Genomic DNA, 21,828 nt, shown 5'->3' with positions numbered 1-21,828 from the left:
GAAAAAAATACCTCTGGGAACTTAAAGACTGTTGGAAAATAATTTCAGGTAAATACTCTTGAAGCTCAGAGGGAAGGCCAAGGCTGTGTGGGAAAAAAAAACTGAATATAAAACTATAAATATAAAAATATAAAATATATAAAAATATATTTTCAATTATTTCACCTTTTTTAAGCACATAACGTGTTCATGCATAGTTTTGATGCCTTCAGTTAGAATCTACAATGTAAATAGTTATGTAAAAGAAAAAACTTTTGGCCTGTACTGGATATTAAAAAAATGTAATCCAAAATTGCATTTTACCAAATAAAATAAAATATTATCAATAATATTACATTTTTTTTTCAAAATTTATTCTTGGGTTGTTTTCTGTAATTATGGTTTGGCATTTACAAATCTGGCTAATTGCCAGATTTTTGGGTGGGATCCCCCACTTATTCACATTTGTTCTGATTTTTCATTTAATAGTTATAGTAGTTATAAGAGAGTGTCAATGATTTGTAGATTTTTTTTTTCTATTTGTTATGCTCGATCCCCATTTGTTGCAAATAGCAGGGGGCCCTGCACCATATATTCTTGAAAAATAAAAAAATAAAAATGTGTTTTGTTCATGAAAACATAGGATTGTATTCCTGTCACAACCTACTTTTTTATTCTAAATACAATACATTTATTCTTTTGTGACAAATGTAATACAGTAGTATGGCAAGGATCTAGAATGCCCCGAAATAGTTGCAGTTTTCCCCTGAAAGCACTTCTTTTTTTTTTTTTTTTAAAACCAATTTGCACATATGGGACCACTAAATGTGCAAAATTGTTTTATTGACATATATCTTTTGTTGCTGGTATACTTTTGCGGCACACTTCAGCCCAACGACATTAACTCCCACAGAATACCAAAAAAGGAGGCGGGCCACTGGAGAAAATGAACACTGACTGGCTAATGTGTAAAAAAAAAAAAGAGGCTGGTCTTATTGCAGAAATCTACAGCTTTCCCTGAACTCTTGTAAACAATGAACGACAAAGACGACGAGACGAATTTAGAGATTGGGAAGGCCCATTGTGCTCTTTTGTTAAAAAAAAAAATAAAAAATAAAAAAAAAAGTCAGTATGGAACATGAACATGAGGTCTATTTTCACATTTATGATGATATTTTTAAATTGAAAATGGTGCCATATAAATAGTCCCAAAGTCACCCTGCAGGCTGTCTGCAGGCAAACATGGACTAAACATTGAGATACAAAAACATTTGAATGCAATACATACTGAGAGGGACAACAGTTTCTCTCGGAAAAAACAGGGCAGAGATTAAAAGAGTCTGGAGGAGAGGGAGCTATCAGTTCACACAGAATACGAGAGAGAGGTTGGTGGTGGGGGGGAGCGGGGTGGGTGGGGCAAGACTGATACAGGCAAAAAGGGGGGAAATGAAAACAAGGAGTGGGGTTCGAACAAACCTTCGGGCTCAGCGTTCTCTTTGTGGACGGCTTGCTTCAGCGGGCAGCAGAAGATTTCGTGACACTTAGCACGAAAGGGGGACCCTTTACTCCTTATATCCGCAGAGTGGATGGAGTCCTGCCGTAACATAATGTACTCCTGGGTACCTGGGGCAGCATCATCCTGGACTGCGGCGGTGCCATAACAGAATGAAGTGGGGCGTTAGAAAAACTCACCACACACGTAGAAAGAAAAACAAAAACAACAACGACAGAAAAACGCTTTCAAAAAACACAGCACAGGCAAAGAAAGGAGTCAACAAAAAATAGCTTTACATCAAGACTGTTGGCTAGAGAGTGGAAATGGAAAAGGCTTTGTGTCCACTAGGGGCGGAGCTGGCTGGATGCTTTGATTGGTGATATTAAATCGTTCAGTTTTATAATGTAGATGTTATTGATCGACCACCGCTTGTCGTCATTTCATCATCCGAGTAGACGATGTCGTTTTGTCCGTCCAGTAGGGCTCTGAGGTCTGCAGATCAATCAGTGGAGCCGGGTTTCAAAGCAAACAGGGTGAAGCGGTATTTAGCTGTTGTGCTGCACGCTAATAGAATAAGCTGCCGTCCAAAGTGAAGTCAGTATAAATGCTTTTAAATCCAGGTTAAAAACTATGCTTTTATTCCCCCTCCATTCTATTGCTTAAGGTTTTGTACGTTGTTGTTTTTTTTTATCAATTATGTTGAATGGTCTTGTAATTCTAATTGTCTTGGTCTTGTAATTTCTGAAAGCTACGTTTCATTTCTTTCCTTTGGTTTGAAATGTATTAAAATGTTTTGGTAGCGTTACTGGGTGCCTTTTCTGATGGGCGGATTTTTATCATGTTGGAGGACGGACTCGTGCATTTTGCAAAGGACAGATTTTATTTTTTGTACAATCGTTCCACGCGCTTGAGGCACTACTAAGTTTGCTGTGAGAGGCATCCATGTTGTTGATGTCAGAAAAAAACAAATATATATAGAATTAAATTGATCTATTTTAGCTGTGTTAATGCCAATGATCGGATTTTTGTCAGATTTCCAACGCTTTAAATATATCAATAATATACGTTAATGCTTACATCAAATTATACTTGTTTTTGCTCCATTGAGGCCACTTAAAACTCATAAAAAATATTTTTTTAATTACTTTTATTTACTGGATTGAATGATATAATTGGGGTAAAAATTGTTTCATTCAGAGTCATTTTTTGTTTTGTTTTGTATTTCTACCAGATTACATTATTGTTCCAGTTTGGGACAAGGGAGCAACGTCATGAAATTATTCAAGAAATGTGATTTCCTGCGTGCTGAACGACTGACGTGTAAGAAAAAACGTCATACTGAGAATACCTAAAACATTTTTTACTGAAATTTAAAGGGTTGGAAATATAAAAGTAATGGATATTTTATAGCAGAGATAAAAACTTCTCTTAGTTAAAAGCGTTAGCCAATAAAAGAAACAAAAATAGAGTCTAAAACAGGGGTGTCAAACTCATATTAGCTATGGGGCCACATGGAGGAAAATATATTACCAAGTGAGCTGGACTGGTAAAATGATGGTATGTAAAACTTAAAAACAATTGGCATCAACTATGCACAGATTTTTGCTATTTGCAGGCCAGCCCTAAGTAGTGGGGCTCAACTATAAATAAATTGTTCCAAAAAAAAAATAACATGAATGCAAATAGAATGTGGTAACACTTTGCATGTATGAGTCACGGGCGTGTTATGTCTACCGGTTTTGCATATTGGTCCCAGAATGCATTGTGTGCTGCAGTTAATGAAGTTATAGGACGTTAATCTGTCATATATGTTTGTGTTACCAGTAGCTGAATGTGTGTCATATTCAGCACGTTTATGTTTTATTTATGTTGATCTATGTCTATTTTTTTCCCCAACAAACCATAACTTTAGGTTATGTGTAAAATAATCACATCCGGTTGCATTGCTCATCTGAGGATTGCTTGTAAAGTAACAAATTTATATGCTTTGTTTTGACCCGTTTGATTAATTTTTCTGACATGGCATTTTTTTTTTTACTTTAAAAAATTATTGCAACTCATTTGCAGGCCTGATCTGGCCAGTGGGCCGTACGTTTGACACCCCTGGCCTAAAATATCTGGATGTGGTGTAGTCAAATCAATTAAGGCCTGAAAAAAAAAAAAAAAAAAGAGAGGCAAACATACAAGATTCTGCACATGTAGGACATAAAGAGCAGAATAGCTGACTGTTGAATATCGATATCAAGGCAGGCATTGAGAACGAGGCTGCAGCAACAGTCGCAACAAGCTGCAAGGCAAGCGTGCAGTCTGCAAGGTCATTCGGAAGATTCCCACCGCTTTGACTTCCACGCATATCCCATTCGCAAGCAGGCAAGCAGGTGTGAAGGCATGCACGGGGACCCGCCCAGGTCACACCAGGCAAATGCTCGGCACACGGCGTCATGCTCACCCCGAGTGATGCTAAGCACTTATTGTATGGTATGCGCACACATGTGAACATATGTGTCTAATCCTCTTCTGGGATCCTGTGAAAAACCCTGCCTCTGCGTGTGTGCGCGCGCGCGCCCGTTTCATCTGTCCTCTTGTGGGCACAGGCCCAGCTTGGCGCCAATCACTGACCCACTTTCTGGCTGTTGATGGATTAGCAACTAACAAAAAATCAGGACAAATAAATGCGCTCTTCACTTCCTCTAATGGACTTAAGCGCGACTCCGACTCGCTCTGAATGCGAATGACTACAGAGGAACCTGAAAAATCACCACCGCCAACAACGATGCCACATTTCACCTCCATTTTACACATGTGGACAACTTGATGCTTGCGGAAGACGTTCTGATCGAGTGCCGTCAAAAGTTACGAGTCACCCGATTTATGATCTTGTCGACGCGAGACACCTCTTTTTGCTTTGACGTAAACTCAACTAACTTTACACTCTGTTGAAGCTTTCTGTCAAACTAAACATAAAAAATCCACTTACACGTTGTGTATTTAAAACAATACCTTTGCAGATTAGCTTAATGCTAACAATGCAAAACTGTATTGGCAGGCTAATGAATTGCATCAGTCTTGCGGCGTAAACAACGAATATTTGAACAAAAATAGAGAAAAATATGTTGACAGATATAATTACTCAGACATATATATTCTTTATCCTCTTCAGAGAGTGACTATTACTATACTTCTGTACATCTATATTACACTGACCCACATTTCCACAGCACACAAAAACACACACGCACACCCCCGCACACACACCAGAAGAATCATGAAGCAATAAGTGTAGCCAAAACTGTTTGACTCTTGCCATTAATGGATGTTTTTTTTATATATATATAATGCACAATATTATAGTGTACTGTATTCTCTTATTAAATAATTATCCATTTGTTTCAATGGAAAAAAGTGATTTGTGATACAGTTGTTCTAAGTTATGAACAGAACATCTCAAGACATCACTGTCTATTATAATAAAATGATTGGGCATGTTGAATGAGACAAAATGAAAACGACTGCATATCACAAATTATGACTTTACAACGATATTTTTTTGTGAGATGTGTGTACAGGTAAAAAAAAAAAAAAAAAAAAACACGATGCTCCATAACTAAGAGGCGTTTCAAATATTTTGCCAAATAAAGTAACCAGTATTTAAAAAAAAAAACAAAAAGAAAAAAAAAAAAACACAACAACAACCCTATAGTTTAATTATTACCTTATTGTTTTTGTTTTGAATCTGACACAGGTGTGTCTAACAAAACTGTCTGGTAAGAAAGATAGAATTGTCTAAAAATGTAAATACAAACTATATCTCCATATGTGGAAAAAACAATTCTGCATTTACAAAAATGTATAAACTTAATTATTGTGAAGCCACTTTGTTCAATTACTGCTACTTTCAGAATAAAATCTCAGCAACTTTACATTTTTGGTTTGCTTCTGGTCATATTTAAAAAAATATATATATATAATAGGGTTTAAATCATCGTATGACAAGCATGGAAAAAAAAAAAAATGAATGCCCAATTAAGAGCAACTCAGGCACAAAATCGACTTGCATTAAAGTCATTAATAATGATGTCCAAAAAAAAAAAAGACTGACAGCTCATTTTTAGAAAGAAAAGAAGAAAGAAGTCCCTCATAAAATCTCAAGTCCTCCCACAGAGTGACGGGTCGCCTATCCAGGAGATCAACATCAGCATCTTTTTTTTTTTTCCTTTCCTTTTATTATTTTTTTTGAACATATAAACAAATGAACAGCAGAGATAAAACAAAAAACAACAACAATCAAAATAGAAGAAAATCCCAATAACATAATCATTCAATTAATCATAACTTACATGTTCAAAAGGGAGTAGGAAGAAGTTAAAAACTTATCTAGTCCTACCCCTTTTACTAAATATATTTAAACTTATTTCATTATTAATACAATTTTCATTTACTGATTATTAAAAATAATAATAATAAATAATAAATGATATATATAACCCAAGTTATATATATATATATATATATACACAAGTGCACTTAACCTATTCACATTTACCAAAAACATATATACATAAATTTACTAAACATATACCATAATACCTATCTAGATCACTTACACATACTCACATGTACATTTTTCATATACTGGCTTGACATAGATAATTTTTTTGAACTTTACTTTTAAACATTTTTTTAAACTCCAGCATTGAATCACAATTTTTCAGAGCAATTTCCAAATGATTCCACAGATCAACACCTTTTACAGATACACACCTTTGCTTAATATTTGTTCTTGTTTTGGGTTTTTTGTACACACTTGTACCCCTTATATCATAAGGACTGTGTCTAATTTCAAATAACTTCTGAGTACTGTGGCAGAGTAAATTGTTATAAACTTTATACATTATTTGTGCTATTTTAAAATCCACCAAGTCATAAAATTTCATTGCATTTAATTTAATAAATAGTGGATGTGTTGGCTCTGTATACTTTGATCCATTAATAATTCTTATAGCTTTCTTTTGCAATTTGAAAACGGTGTTAGTATTTGTTTTATATGCCATTCCCCATAATTCCACACAATAGGTCAAATATGGTAATAATAATGAACTATATAATATATATAATGATTTCATGTTTAAAACATCCTTACTTTTATAGAGTATCCCTATGATTTTTGACATTTTCCTTTTAACAGTTTCTATGTGTGGCTTCCAACATAATTTATCATCGATAATAATTCCAAGGAATTTATTTTCATTCACCCTTTCTATTTCAATTGAATTCACCATAATTTTGACTTGATGAGTGATTTGTCTCGTGCCAAAAACTATGAACTTGGTTTTATTTAAATTCAATGATAATTTATTTACATCAAACCATTTTTTTAATATATTCAATTCATACTCCACAGTAGTCAGAAGCTGCTTCAGGTTTTCTCCTGAACAATAGAAAGTTGTATCATCAGCAAATAAAACACTTTTCAATGTTTTTGAGACACAGCAAATATCGTTTATATACAGTATAAATAATTTAGGGCCGAGCACAGACCCTTGGGGAACTCCATGAGTGATCTTCATGTGTTCTGATTGTACATTATTAAACTGCACATACTGATATCTATTTTCCAAATAACTTTTCATCCACTTATAAGCTAAACCTCTTATTCCATATTTCTTTAATTTATTCATTAATATAGAATGATCTATAGTATCAAAAGCTTTTTTTAAATCCATAAAAATCCCAACAGTAAATTTTTTATTATCTATTTCGGTAGATATTGCTTCTACAAGCTCCATGACTGCCATTGAGGTGGTCCGTTTTTCTCTAAACCCATATTGGGTTTCACTTAAGAGCTTATGTTTCTCAATAAAATTATCCAATCTATATGAAAATAATTTTTCTAGAATTTTTGAGAACTGTGGCAACAATGATATTGGTCTGTAGTTATTAAACTTGTGTCTTTCTCCACCTTTATGAACAGGAATGACTTTGGCTATCTTCATTTTTGATGGAAATATACCAGTTTTAAATGATAAATTACAAATATATGTAAAAGGTTTTACAATATATTCTATAATACTTTTTACTAATGTCATATCAATGTTAAGACAGTCAGTAGACTTTTTATTTTTTAATGTTTTCACAACATTTAATACTTCTATATCATTCACATCATTAAGAAACATTGTGGATGAATTATTTACAATGTTCTTATCTATTTCACGTTTGTTTCTTGGCTCTGGGATTTTGTTTGCCAAGTTGCTGCCCACGTTAACTAAATATTCATTAAAATTATTAGCTATGTCAGAAATTTCATCAATTACCATATCGTTATCTTTTATAAAATATTGTGGAAAATTTGTTTTTTTAGAACTTTTTTTAATTACATGATTTAGTGTTTTCCATATTTCTTGTGTATTGCTTTTATTCTGTTCTAATAATTCATAGTAATAATCTTTCTTTCTTATTCGAATAATATTTGCTAATTTATTTTTATAGATCTTGTACTTTGTTTCAGCTTCCACAGTTCTCAATTTAATAAATCTTTTATATAAATTATTTTTCTTTTTACATGCATTCTGTATCCCCTTTGTCATCCATGTCTTATTTGGACCTTTATACTTTCTTGTAATCTTAATTAATGGACAATGTTTATTATATAGAGAAATAATGGTTGACTGAAATTCACTATATGCAATATCAGGATCGTTATTTGAATAAACCTCAGACCAGTTGTGTTTCTCTAAATCCAACTTAAAGGCAGCCATGGAGCGTGTTGTTCTTGCTCTAGTTTCAAATGTGTAAGTAATCGGCTTCATTTTTTTATCAAAATAATCATAAAAAAAATTTATCTTTTATGTGCAAAGTGCATAAAACACTCATGAACAAAATGTTTATAATCGGGGTTGCAAACATGTCATCACTTAATCAATTGTGTGTCACAGGACAATAAAGTATCTTCTTCTTAATAACCTGAAGACACATTTCTGCAGCAGAAGGTCAAGACAAAGCCCACAGACGTGCCCGGGTGCGAAAAATCCGCAACTACTAAAACTTTAATGACGATGAGGAATGACGGTTTCCCCTCCATGAATTTGACCCTGTTGGCTGCAACTGAGGCCAGCGGTGGGGAGGGGGAGCGTGGCCATCCATCAAGGTCAACTAACCCTCACACGTCTCACAAATTGATTAGAACAAAACAAAAACAAAAATCAAGTGCAATCTTCTCAGAAATGAGAAGACTGTGACGTCCATGAAGACCTCAGTGGACATTCAGAATAAAACTCCCTGGTGGTGGTGGGTATCTCATTATCTTGGATTGTAATGAACGGAATCAAATGTGAATGACATTTTTCCTCCACAACTTGAATGACAATCATGCATCTTGTTATATTGAAATTATAGAAGAGGAAATGGGCAATGCACAAATCTATCATGGCTGCTCGATACAATATGGCTACGATGACGACAATGATAAATTAACAAGACTAAAATGCTTGTACAGTGAAGTTAATAAAAAAAATAAAAAATAAAAACGTTTTATGGCGGTCAACAAATTGGAGGTCAGCCAACATCTTCTGCCTCAACTGCATTTCATTTCCGTCTCTTGTATCACCGCTTATCTCTGCTGGTCTAAAAATTGAGAGGATCCAATTGAGGTGGCTCGGGCATCTGGTTTTGGATGTCTCCTGGACAACTACATTGTGAGATGTTCTGGACATAACTCACCAGGAAGGCAGAGAGCCTTGGGAAAGACTTTCAGCTGCCCTGGGAATATCTCAGGATCCCCCAATGTCAGCCCCAGAAAAGCTGGACGAAGTGGCTGGGGAAAGGGAAGTCTAAGCTTCCCTGCTTAGGTTGATTCCACTGTGACCTGACTCCGGGAAAAAAACTCCAGACCGGAAAGTTTTGGCTGAGATTCAAACCCACAAAAGATTTGTAGCCACATCCTCCTTGTTGTATTCCTAAAAAGCAAACCTAATTCCAGCTCATCTGCTTCTTAAACACGAGACAACAAACTAACTGCTCCAACGGTAGGGCTGGGTTAAAAAACAATAAAAAAAAATTTAAATGAATAATATCAAATCGATTTTCCTTTTCAACCCAATATCGATTCAGAAAACCTTGAATCAATTATTATTATTTAAATCTAATTTAAAGAAAAAATATAATTTTAAAGGCCGATTTTTTGCATCTTACAATTTTCTTGAAATTTACTGTTGACATGAATTTAAAGTTGTTTTTTTCAATGTTATGAAATACACAACTTATTGCACTTAAAGACAATTCAGAATATTTTAAGTTTATATTTGAAAATATTAAATTAGAATTATGAATATTATTTTCCTCTCACCCTTGCTGATGTGATTGTTTGTGTAACACTTAACTGATTATAACGTGTTACTTTCATTAATAAACTAAATTATTTGACCTGTTACTGCCTCTGCAAAATTTACTTTGGAACTTATTAATTAATATCGGTGGAGTTTTTAATCATGTCCTTGACACTTAAGAATTGATGTTTCCGAATTAATTGATATCTGATTGAACTGAAGTGAATCGAATTGGGAAAAATCCAAAACGAATCGAACTGAACTCTTGCAAACGGAATTGATTGAAGAAATTCGTATCAATACGCAGGCCTATCGACAGACGCGTGTGATGGAGTGGACTCCGAGGACAAATCAAGTGACGCATGTGCGGGTGTGGCGGCCATCTTTTACAGCCAGTCACCTTCATCTTTGCCACAGCCTTGACGATATCGGGATTGAAAGGCCACACGACATCGGAGATCTCTCTCACTATCAAGAGCCAAGCACTCCGGAGTGAGCCGTCACCGGAGTTCATTACGGTCCATGATCTACGACCGGGCACCCGTGTCGCTCCTCCGGACCTTCAGCTGACTGCAACGCACGTCCTTGCACCTCTGACATGAAATAAACGTCTCAGTAAAGGGTGAGCCGAGTCCAAATAGAAGAAGTTGGAGTTATATCTCGCTTGGGTTACTTACTCATTTATTTAAACCTTCCCCCTTTGACAGCGAAGGCCTCTTCCGCTTTTATTTATGAGCGTAGTGGCTTCCACGTGATGGGCACGGGCGATATTTACGACACGGTGTATAAAGCGAGTGATATGCAATAACCATCCTGCGCCTCCTTGTCCAAAGCACGCTTGATTGTGTGTAGACAAGTGTGTTACGCAACAGGCCAGTGGCGGTTCACACCCGCGGCTCACGATTGCGGTCTTATCTTCAAGTGGAGTTCAAGGACGTGTCTTATCTTCACGGGAGCGCGTTTCGATTTATGACGCGCTATCTGCACCATTTACTCAAGTCATGGCTTCGAAAGCAGCGGGAACGCAGCCGTCAAAAAAAAAAAAAAAAAACGCTTGACAAATGGCGTGCAGCGCTCATGGAATTTGAATCGCAAATGACGCCTGCGCTGCGAGTGGCTTGTGTGGTGTAGTCGAAAAGGAGAAATTGAGTTTGCAGCTCATGGTGGGAAAGTTTGACAACGTTCTGGTTTTGAGTCACCTTGCTAACAAGAAAAATTAAAGAGATACTTTACCTATTTAGCCTTTTTGGCAGTCAAACAATATTTTGCCTATAATAAATTTAATATTTTCATTATTTTTCACATACAATTTGTACCTTTAAAAACACATTTTGCAACTTGCTGTCGACTGAAAATGACATCACAAGGCCTCAAGTAACCAATCACAGCTCATCTTGTGAATGTCACATGACCTAACCTCGAAAACAGGGGAGCTGTGATTGGTTACCTGAGCCCTTGTGATGTCATTTTCAGTCGACAGCAAGTTGCAAAATGTGTTTTTAAAGGTACTAATTGTATGTGAAAAATACTAAAAGTATCAAATTAAAGCTACTATATGGAGGATTTCCCCAAAAATATCTTAACAATAGCCTTTTTATTTGACCATTTATGACTAAAACATATTCTAATTAGTAGATCAACATCTTAGCTGTTCACAATGGGTACTCCTAAAGCCTCTGGCCAATATTATTTAGGAAGCGTCCAGCCGAATCCTTCGAATTTCCCGCCCTCTGTCTGCGGGATGTGACATAATGCGCGTCATCGTCAGTTGTTTCCTGTCGCGCGAAGACGGAATTAGTACAGATTTTCGCTGCCCCAGACACCCGCTGTTACTCCACGGAAGGCTGCTTTAAAAAAAAATAAAAAATGAAAACAATGTCAAGTGCCAGGAAAAAAAAAAATCTAAACTTGATAGTGACCGACGCCGGGCAAGAATGAGAGTGAACATTGGTTTGACATTTCAGCGGTTGTTGTGTTCCCAATAACGAGGCGTTGCACACGTTTGAACGGCTTTATGTGTCGAACAGAAGGAACACACATTCACATACAACAAGTGAGCGATGTCTCAACTGCCTGGATGCCCACGCATGCTCTTTCTCTAGCACGTGACTCAACTACGGCAAGTCTACTAGGTCAATCAACATATGTCAATCATTTGGATGTTAATACACCACAGCGGTGGAGAGAGTTGAGCTCGGACATGGATTAGAAAAGTGATTCACAGCTGGTCACACCAGGATATCACGGCAAAGGCATATTGTCTCCAACCAAAAGGACAAAAAGTGTCCAATTATGTCCTCAACACGTTTTTTTAAACCCAAGGTGGAGTCAAATTACATGATTTTGATCATCAGTCAATATTGAGTACCATTCAGTTTGATAAATCACATCACGTGCAAAAATTCTTCAATTTTCACGACAAAAGTTAAAAGTAAAGGACAAAAAAAAACAAAAAAAAAACGATTCATGTTTCTGTGAATGTGAATCTGCCTATGTCACAACTATTTTGAGATGTTACAAGGCCAACTTCCGAGGAAACGGCGGCCGCAATAATGAAGGAAAATTTGAGCATGGATGGGGTGTCGCTAGTGTTAATTTCGTCAACGAAAATTAAACAAAAATAATTTTGTCAATGCACATTTTACACTGGACTAAAACTAGACTAGACTAAAACCTTCATTAATAAACAATAATGGACTAAATCATTATGCATTTTTGTCAACTAATGAAGACGAGATGAAAATGTACTTCACTTAATAAAAACTTGACTAAAATCTATGGACATTTTAGTTGATGAACAAAAATGAGCTAAAAATTATATGATTTTGTAAGTACAAAAAAAAAAATTTTAAAAGAAAAAAAAGAAAAAAAAATCCAACGGCTATACAATAACTAATGCTTGCTAACTTACTAGCTCATAGCATGGAGTCATAGTAGCGTGTGAAGTTATTTTTCATCAAAAAAAGATTAGAGATAATTGTATGTGAAGTAGTTTTAGATCCGAAATGTTCAACATATCGGCTGACAAAAAAATATACAGTGGTAAAATGATTGTCCTGACTAAAACTAGACTGAAACGTTGACAGTTTTTCTTGACTAAAACTAGACGAAACAATTGTTTTCTTGAACTAAAATAAAGACAAATGCTCGATTTATAGTCGACTAAAAATAAGACTAAATAAAAATGGGATGGGGAGGATTAACTATGATAATTTTAGCTCCAGTGTTTTCTCATGGGGGAGCCTCCACAGTGAGAGGGATGCTTGGTCTTCATCCATCTCACTGTGGATGAACTCCTCCTGGGTGCCTTTCCTTACAGGGTACATCTGTGCCCCGCCATGTTGTGGTTTTCATGTGTTTGTTGGGTTTTGGGTGTGTCTGTGGGTACGATCATGGGGATGGGGGGGCTTTTTCTTTCTTTTATTTTATTGCATTATGGATGTCCAGCACTTTGAGTTGCATTTTAAATGTATGAAAGGTGCTATATAAATAAAGTTGATTGATTGATTGATTGATTGATAATAACTAACAAGTGTGATTGAAAACAGACTAAATTTTAAAATGCCGGATAAAATTAACACTAGCTGTCACAGTGTGAACGTCATCAACACCAGCTTGGCAGGTTGAAATGTATGTCACATATGGTGTTCGTTGTCGTACGTAGTTGGGAGCGAGTGAGGTATGGATAGAGCCATTGATACCAGCATCTGCTTGCAAAAACGGGCGTTGAGCGTAACTAAACCGTCATGATGGACGTATAAACGGCGCTCATGTGAAAAGAGTATTGATCCGACAGAGAGAGGCCTTTGAGAGAGAGAGACCAATTTGGCGGTCGTCGACACACATACAAACACGCACGCACGCACGCACCACTTGATGAGTCAGAGATGTATGTCACGAGTGTATGAACCTGGTGGGTGATGGAAGTGGTGTGGGATTGAAAATGTAAAACATCACACAATGGCTCGCTCGGATAAGACAAAAAGTGTGTGTGACATGATTTAAAAAAGAAAAAAGCAATATTAACCATGGATGCATTCAAAAGGCTCCTTTGAAAAGAGATTTGACAAAATGTAGTGCCAAAAATGAGATGTGAGGCGCATTGGATGATGGCTGCTATGCTTTAAATGCAGATTTGTGTGCGTTTTCTTTTTTTTTTTCATGGCTTTATAATTGTGTAGTTTTATAAACTGTAGGCCAGTTTACCTGAAAATGATTACAAGGGGATTAAAACAAACAGTTCTTAAAGATTAAAATGCAAACTGAAATATAACTAATTATTAGGGGTGTGAATTGCCTAGTACCTGACGATTCGATTCGTATCACGATTCACAGGTCACGATTCGATTCGATACCGATTAATCCCGATACGAATGGTCACGATTCGATACCGATTAATCCCGATACGAATTTATAAGTCGATTGTTGCGATTTTTTTCCATTCAAATTTAGAAAATACTATCAGTAAATTTGTACATGTACACTAAGATTTGTATGAATATATTTATCTAAAACTTGAGGCTTATAACCGTGAGCCACTGTACACAAACAGTTTGCAATCTGTTTCACATTTGAACAGCATTAAAATAAAAATATTAAGGCTTAATGTGCCGTTCATATAACATTCTTCCATGCTCAAGGTGTGAATCCTAAAAAAAAAAAAAAAAAAAAAAAAAAAAAAAAAAAACGATTCTGCCGATTATTGAATCGATTCGAGAATCGCGCGATGTAGTATCGCGATATATCGCCGAATCGATTTTTTTTTAACACCCCTACTAATTATATAATTTAAATCTCCCTTCACCGTCTTGGCATCAATTGTTAAAAGATGTTTTTATGTGTATGACTGATTTTTAGGGTTTACATGTATTTATTTTTAATATAAATATGGATTTAATTCAGTGATTCTTTTGGCATGTCATTAGGTCAGTAGGTCACATCTGAGGCAACATTTTGTTTTGTTTTATTTTGGGTACAATAATCAAGTGTAATTTCACATCGTCATAGAGTCCACAAGGAGTATCAGCTCATTGTCACCCTTTAAAAATAATTGCACATAATTGTCATTTTTTTCTTTTTTTTTGCCTAAATTATCTCATGATGTAAATGGTTAATTTGTTTGCGTTTCCTGCAAAATCTGAAAAAATGGGTGATTATTTTAAGAAGGCGTCAATTTAATAGAACTGATAGTAACTAATAACTAATAACTAATAACTGTTAATTTGATCAAATCAATGATGAGACCACCCGACCCATTGAATGATCATGAGTCAAAATATTAGGTATTCAATCCAATGTGATCCAATATAACAAATCAAAACATGCAACATTAATTTTTGTGTATTGTATCAATTTCTGCTACCAATATTGTACATAGAAAAATAATAGGATAAGTAATGAGATCAACAGAACCCAAACATTGAGTAAACGGCGCTTTTGATACATATAGTGTCACAAATCCTGCCTGCTTATCACGCAAATATTCAAGTACAATGGACAGCAGTCTGTTGGAGATAATGTTTATAAATTGCATTGATCAAAGGGTTTTCAACAAGAGAACATCTGTTGTCTTTTTATGCATAAAATGATTAGTACAGTGCGTCCTCCGCACGATTTGCATTGAACAACAGCGCGGTCACACATCAGCTATAGATAATATTTAATATATGGTGGGTCATATACATGGACCGGATGGGATCACGTTTGATCAACATTCAAATGTATAACGCCATGAAAGCTACAAATTGCTCTGCATAACGTTATTAGATTTAGCATAGCGCTTACAGATATACGGCCACTTCAGCAGCTGTAAAACAAACAAGCAAGGCAGCTCAAGTTCGACTAATGTCATCATACCACGTGGACAAATTTCACCCTTGCGTACATCACTACAAGACACAATTCCTTCTACATGATTTGAACACTGTGGCTCAAACAATAATGCGACTAATTTATGGATTGTTATGGGCTAACGAGTATCATGCTGCCAACACGTTTAGGGCCAGTCCCAATTCTGGTTTCAACCCTTCACCCTCAATTGTGTGTGTTCACTAGGGGTGGGACAAAAAAACGATTCGACCGAACCATCGGTCGTCAAGGGGAGCTAAACGACCGTATCGGTAGCAGACTTGTCAACCGATACAAAATCCGCCGGGAATCCTTAGATACATCGCTTGTAAAGCTGTGGACCGGATATCGCGTGGCTGTGAATCGGTTGCGAGTGAGGCTTTATGGTTTTCATAACAATAGCAAGAGTTCTGCGCCGTGCTCTACTTGTTTTGTTTGCATTTCAGTAGCATCACTATTCAAGCTACTTCCGTGTTTACAGAGAGCTAGCAAAGTAGCGCTCAGAGACGCTTCATTCCCCGGATGTTGTAAACATAATGCAAAGACGTTACGCACCTTGGGGAGGAGCCTACCGTCAAGCGCGCGCGCACAACGAGTGACAACATGCAACAGTTAGCAGAAGCCGGTGCCGTACATCTCGGTATTTCCCATGGCTATCGAGTCCTCTCGGTGCACTTGTATGTCCCGGGCCGGCGTTGGTACTGCGCGCGAGCCAAAAAGAATAACTCCCGTGACGATCCAATGCATGGATTCAAACGACACAGGTATGTCCCACAGCCAACACACCAGCTAAGCTAAAAGCACACTGCAAGTATCTCATTTCTCAGTTTGTGGCTCCCTGTCAATGTCTACAACTAGCATGAGCAGCAGATAGGAGAACTGAGACGTGCCCGCGATTACGACAGCCCAAAAAACAAAATATAAACAGTAGTGATTCTGTGGTCATCATCGTGTCTCAGATTAAAAAAACAAAAAAATATGTCATACATGAACCAAAAATGAAAGTGATGACAAAAGAAAAAACAATTGTTAAATACAAAAATTGTTGATTAAAAAGGGAAATGAACTTTTGGAAATATTTTTGCATATATTAAGTGGTTAAAATGTGTTTGATAGATTTATTGTTGTTATCATAAGGTGGCTTCATATTTCTTTTGGCTGGACGGTAGGTTTATTTCATGTCTTAAATTTATGTTTCTGAAATACTTCACAATGTGCACATATTCTGTTTAATTGTGTTGGTGTCTTTTTAAAGGTTAAATATTTATATTTCAAATTGAATTATCAGCCTTTTTTTCCTGATCCTTATTTTGAATTAAAATTAAAAAAAAACACAATTATAACTCTCAATAACGACTAATAAGTATTTAACCTGATACATTTTTCAGTCATATCGCCCAGCCCTTTGTTGCGGTCTAATTAAACAATTGATTCAATATATAAAAATATAGAAGACATTTTTGTTGTTGTTGTTTTTTTTTTACACATTTGTAGATACTGTAAAAATTTGTGGTGTTTTAAGATTAATGTTTACAAGCAACAAATGTCACTATAAGTTTTGAATATTGAAATGAATCGTATCGAATCGAAAATCGTATCGTTCCCAAACTTAATCGAACCGCATCGAACCGTTCTGTTCTGAAAGATAATCGTTTTTCAATCGAATCGCAACCTGTGTATCGAGATACATATCGAATCGGCCTCATGTCAGAGATTCCCACCCCTAGTGTTCACGAGAGAGGTAGATTCTGCATACACAATTTATTTGCATCTGCAAGTGACATCCGAAAACTCAAACGAGGCACAAAAGTTTGCCCACATTTGATTAAAATTATTTTAATAACTAATAATTAATTAAAACTCATTATTTTAAACTCACCCTTAAAAAAGGCTTACACTTTCCCATTTGTCAAGACTTTACTACCATTTTGTGGAATTACAGAATGGACTCAAGTTCACCCACACTAATGATGATAATCATAATAGAAAATTGGCTGCAGGATGTACAAACATGATGAACAGACGCGACTCAAATGCACGACACCGGTCACAAGAGGATTCAAATCAACGTCCGTCCTCTGTTAACAAAAAGCTGCTCTTATACTACTTTGTATATGCGTACAACTAACTTGTGATGTATTACTATCTAACCTGGTGATAGAAAAGAGGGGGGGGGGGGGCGACAAACAAACAAAGCAACAAAAGCAGTCAATTCCGACCCACGAGTGCCAACTAGCCTGGCCTCCGTGCACGATTACGTAAAAGCATTCAGAGAGAGGAGAGGAGGATTTAGGAACAGCTATCTGAATCATCAAATATGTGGGATTAGCGTGCCCGTGGCTCGCTTTCCTGATGACATGCATTTCCAGTGTGCAGCCCTCTTTGGAAAAAAAAAAAAACAACAACAACAAAAACGCACACATTGTGTTAGAATTGCATTTTAAGGAGATGAAAGAAGTGATGTCACTTCAAAACTGCTTGCTTAAATGACATGTAAGGTTTTGTTTACTAGCGGTGCCTACGGGGAAATCTCCAAAGCACGCGTGATGTCACGGCAAAAATAAGTTACCTGACGTGATTTAGAAAATGAATTGTGAAAAACGTCGTGACTGACATAGTGGCCTGATATCCTGTTGACACGCCGCCGCTCCTCCAAGGAAACATTTACTACCTCATCAAGCCAAGCATTCACAGCTGCTAACACAAGACGGCAGAGAACAATAAAGGGGTGGAGCCACCTGTAGTAAACAGCCGCACTTGGTGTCCCAATGGGAGACGTCAGGAGGGAAAAGGATGATCATGATCATTTGCAACAACAGAATACTGTAAAAGAGGTCCTATTAGAAGAGATGGATAAAAAATTCTCGGACAAAAATTATGTTCCGTTTTGATTGACACGGTTACAGACACACAAATGTCCCTAAAATGACATTGGAGGGGAAGTAAAATAGTAAAATACTATTTAATAGAAAATTTAATTTGATTAATTTTCTTTTTTAATTAACTTAAATGTAATTTAATAATAAATTCAATTAAATAATAAATTTAATAGTCAAACCATAGTATTAAAAAGTAAGGATTTAACTATATCCAAAAATCACAATACGATATCACAATATGAAGCTCACAATAATTATCACGATATTATGGGGAGGTGGTGATTTAAAAAAAAAAAAAAAAAAAAAAAAAAAAAAAAAAAAAGTTCTAACTTCTCATACTAAAAAAAAAAAACAACAACAATATTGTGCTTTTTACAGAACAGCAATGCATAGCATATAAACAACCTACAATCTCTCATAAGACTTCATAAAGAGGAACTTACTTGCTAATGGGGTATATGCCACGGAAGAGGCGGGACGTGATTTTGCACAACAGTTTATTTCTGGTCCGAGTTGCAAACGCGCAACCGAGGGGCACAAAGTCAGAAGCACAATTATTTTTGACGCAGCCCACAGTCCCGCCTCTTCTGTGGCATATACCCCATACACGCACACACTGAGTTACTCCACACATTGACTCGGTTCACAAGCATATTACATTCCTTTCATCTGACAATTAGCATGGATTTTAAACAAAGAAGGGCCAAAACATCTCTTATGAAAATTAAACTGTACTAAAAAACTAGCCACCAGAGGCTGCTAGAAATGCACAAGTGGAAATCAACCAGACTTTAACAGATGTGTTTTTTTTAATATTGTGACATGACGCTATTGCGGCAGTTTTAATATAGCGATATTGCCATTATCGTTACAACCCTAAGTAAAATATGTTTCTCATTAGGATGACTCATCCTAATGAGAAACTCTCGTCGGAACAAGAAAAAGTTTTTTTTTTTTTTTTTTTTTCCCTTTTTTTTTTTTCTAAAAAGAAAAAGTTTCTAATTTTCTTGTCTGACCGAAAAACTCTCGTTAGGTTATGAAATGTCTCTACCTGCAAGCAGTAGCTCATTTAGCAGACTACAAGAATGCAGACATTTTAAATGAATCTGCACCAAAATTTAAACCAGAAAAAAAATGGTACAGTCCTGCTATTTTAGACTGACAATTGAACAAATATATTTTGTTGCTCCCAAATATGCAGACAAGTAAGTACCGTTGTTGTTTTCTATTCCCCTCCTTTTTGTATGCTTTGTGACATTTTTTTATTTTTTTTTTCTCTCAAGTGAATTGGACTAATTGGGATGTCGGTGGGATGTTTTCCTTTCAACGGGTGAGCTAAATTGTGATAAAAGATGCGGGTTGCAAATTTGTCGCACTTCCGTCTTTGAACTAGATTGTTACGGTGTGTTTTTATTCTATATATGCATGCGTGTGTGTGTTGGATGTGGGTGTAAATTAGTCAATTTATAAGTCCATGGAAGCGATTATACATTTGAAGAGTACATTAAGCAGACGTGGATGGCAGGAACAGGAACAGGATTTAGCTCAACGCTGTCACAAATGAATGATGCAATAGCCACGTTTGCTGTGTATCTTTCATAAAAAGGCTCCAACAGTGTCACTGCAAGTTTACCGTGACAAGACAGAAACGCGAGGATGTGGAAGATTCTGCTGTCACCCGACAATAAAAAAAAAAAAAAGTGACATCCAAGTGTGATGGCGAAAAGATTTCACCGCATTGCATCGCTCACGCCGGCGTTGCACTTGAAGGAGTTTTTTTAAAAACATGAAGTACAGTTTGCTGGAAAGATATTAAAAGAAAATGAGACCATCTGCAGGATGTGGTCTGCACATTTTGATCATGTCTCCGTCAAATTGGAACCGTTTTGACATTTGATAGCAATAAAAGTAGCATGGATAGGCGCCGATTTTTTTTTCTTTCTTCAAAAACTGACGGTCGATAAAAGGTAAAACTAAAACCATTTTAAAACAGGGAACTATTTACTCATTCATTCCCAGCCATTTTCACAGAAGCAACCCCCTTTGCTCCCGGATATTTACTGATTTTGCAAGGCCCGCAGAATATTGAGTTATATTGCTATAAAAACATGGAACCTACCAAAAGAAGGTTTTGCAGAAATTAGCATTAGAATATAGCTAAGTTTCATCAATAGTCACATTCCTGGTGAAAACACTGGCAAAAGGAGCTGGTTGCAACAAGGTCCTGGTTGATCTCTTATACTATGCTGCCATCTGCTGGCCGTTTATTTTTTTTGTTTTTTTGTTTTTTAATAACTACCATTACTTTAAGCCACCTCTCCATGTCACAAGCTGCATCGAAGCCTTCTGTATGCTCTTGCATAAAAAAATAATAATAAAATAAAATAAAACGTGTTTTACATGCTTTTGGGGTTGAAAGAATTAATGTAAGTTTTTAGTTAACTTTATAAGATACTGCTGACTCCGAGAAATTCTGAACCTTTTGTTTTTGTTCGACATTAAAACAAAGAAATGTGAAATTTAAGATTTCTAAATCTTTTTAAATTGTGGAAAAAACAGAGCTATGGTATTTACTTTTTTAACTTTCCATTTACTTTCCTTTTTAAGACGTACTGATAATCTTGGGTGTTCCCCGAACTCACAATTATAAGATGGACGTTTCAGATTAATAAATACATTTTCATACAAATCTTAGAGTGGACATAAAATATGTATGAATAGGGGAAACCGCACAATTTGTCCCAGCCAATCAGCAAAGCAAGGTCGAGTTAATTTAAAAAGAAAAAAAAAAAAAAAAAAAAAAAGGATATTGTTTTGAAGGAGTGTAATTAATTCATAATTATTAGTAATTACGCTTCATACAGTAAGGGCCAGGAGCAAAACTAAAAATACATTTAAAAAAAAAAATAAATGCTGCTAAACTGATCACAAATTTGTCTATGTTTACAGAGTTTAAATTAAAATAAGAGTATGAAACCTCTCCCAAAGTAATAATTAAAAGATATAAAAATACAAAAAGCAAAACATGAGCTACTGATCCAGTTTCCTCGTTTGCACTTTTCAGTGGCACATGAGATTTACTATATTAATCTTCTGATCTGGCACCAACCATTTCAAATCCAGGCCCGAGCCAAAAGATTAGCTGGTTGAAACAGCAAAATGTGAGAAATGGCAAAATGAAATCTGCGGGAGACTGATAAATAACCATCGTCACCTGCGGTCAGACGAGCCCTCCGAGGGCGAACCGATCTCACATGAGGGGCAGACGGAGGTGAAAGATCAGTTGCCGGCCATTCATGCGAGA

General features: G+C 36.1%; 1 protein-coding gene across 2 annotated transcripts in view; it reads right to left on the bottom strand.

Annotated features, from left to right (window-relative positions):
* The window catches only part of fgf13a (fibroblast growth factor 13a), a 120,046-nt gene that overhangs the window by 62,489 nt on the left and 35,729 nt on the right, over positions 1 to 21,828 (bottom strand). The window contains exon 3 of one of the 2 annotated variants that reach the window (XM_077531922.1): positions 1,456 to 1,623. The exons of the other annotated variant lie outside the window; for it this stretch is intronic. Coding sequence (XP_077388048.1) covers positions 1,456 to 1,623 — 168 coding nt within the window. The remainder of the gene's footprint in view (positions 1 to 1,455; positions 1,624 to 21,828) is intronic. 2 annotated transcript variants of the gene reach the window in all.

The sequence above is a fragment of the Festucalex cinctus genome, chromosome 9, assembly GCF_051991245.1.
Source record: "Festucalex cinctus isolate MCC-2025b chromosome 9, RoL_Fcin_1.0, whole genome shotgun sequence".
NCBI lineage: Eukaryota > Metazoa > Chordata > Actinopteri > Syngnathiformes > Syngnathidae > Festucalex > Festucalex cinctus.
The sequence above is the reverse complement of the archived record's forward strand: the minus strand, read 5'-3'. Positions and strand labels throughout refer to the sequence as shown.